Source organism: Grammomys surdaster, unplaced genomic scaffold, assembly GCF_004785775.1.
Source record: "Grammomys surdaster isolate TR1022 unplaced genomic scaffold, NIH_TR_1.0 198, whole genome shotgun sequence".
Taxonomy (NCBI): Eukaryota; Metazoa; Chordata; class Mammalia; order Rodentia; family Muridae; genus Grammomys; species Grammomys surdaster.
In genome coordinates this window covers 8,057,796-8,059,018 of record NW_021604643.1, presented here as the reverse complement: position 1 = coordinate 8,059,018, position 1,223 = coordinate 8,057,796, and the positions used below count along the sequence as shown (strand labels likewise).

The 1,223-nt window shown below is 38.4% G+C and overlaps 1 protein-coding gene across 1 annotated transcript in view; it reads right to left on the bottom strand.

Annotated features, from left to right (window-relative positions):
• Positions 1–718: 718 nt before the first annotated feature.
• The window catches only part of LOC114623483 (olfactory receptor 4D10-like), a 622-nt gene continuing 117 nt past the window's right edge, over positions 719–1,223 (bottom strand). Inside the window, 1 exon segment of the mRNA XM_028770149.1 lies at positions 719–1,223. This exon segment is cut by the window's right edge and continues 4 nt beyond it. Within this exon segment, the coding sequence (XP_028625982.1) occupies positions 719–1,223 (505 nt within the window).

Below are 1,223 nucleotides of genomic sequence, written 5' to 3'. Positions count from 1 at the left end.
ACAAAATTGGATGATTATAACTTAGAATGAATGAGTTTTGAGAAACCCTAATTTGCTTTGGGTTGTAACTGCATCCATCTTTTGATTGTGACATCATAAAGATGCAAGGGATATTCAGAAAGGTAAAATTGCAGACACCCCGATTAAATTACTTGGAGCTCTCTGGGTTTCAGTGAAAAATATCTTTTCAAAATGCAAAGTTAATACATGAAAGTTCTATGAAATCCAGATTTTAGTGCCTATAAACAAAACCTCATTGGCTCACACATAAAAATAAAATTAGATTAAGTAATTGAAGCTATACTGGTGTTTTGGCTAACATCTACAGTTTTAGCACTTGGTAGCAAGTATAAGAGGGTTGTTATGTCTGAGGATACCCCAGGACACATAGTGAGTATCCAACTAACCTTTGCAATAGAATAAAATCCCATGCCAAAAAATAAAACCAAAGGAATAAAACAAATGCTAAAGACTTAATAGACTTTGGATTCATATTCTAATTTTATTTCTTTCAACTCCATAGATATCTGCAAGATTTACTTACAGCCTCAGTTGTTAAGGCATGATTCCAAATTCTGAAAATATAAAGGAGAATTAGAACTATCAATTTGACAACTTTTCTGTGTTTTAATATATCAGAATAAAGGAAATGAGGAGGAAGAATAGTAAATAGTTTTTTATTAATGTTAGAAACATTTAAGGTGCCAACAGACAAAATTTACTTCTCTATCCAATGAGAAGGTCCAAGTCTTTTCCTGAGTCTCCTCATGGCTGACTTCATCTCCTGGTTCCTCAGAGTATAGATCAAGGGGTTTAGCAGAGGGGAGATGACCGTGAATGTGACAGAGATGGCTTTATCTGTAGGGAGGGCAGTGAAGGGTCTGGCATAGACATAGATGCAGGGCACAAAGTGCAGGGTGACCACAGTGATGTGGGAGGTGCAGGTGGAGATGGCTTTTCTCCTGTCCTCTCCTGACTGAGATTTCAGCAATGATAATATGACCATGTAGGACACCAGGAGCAAGAAAAACCACAGCGTGGTGAGCATTCCATTATTGGAAATCATCAGCAGCTCAAGTACAAAGATGTCTGTGCAGGCAAGTTTGATGACCTGGGGGACATCACAGTAGAAAGTGTCAAGGACATTGGGTCCACAGAATGGAAGTGTCAGCAAGAGAGAAATCTGTACTATGGAATGGGCAAAGCCTCCCACCCAGGAAGCC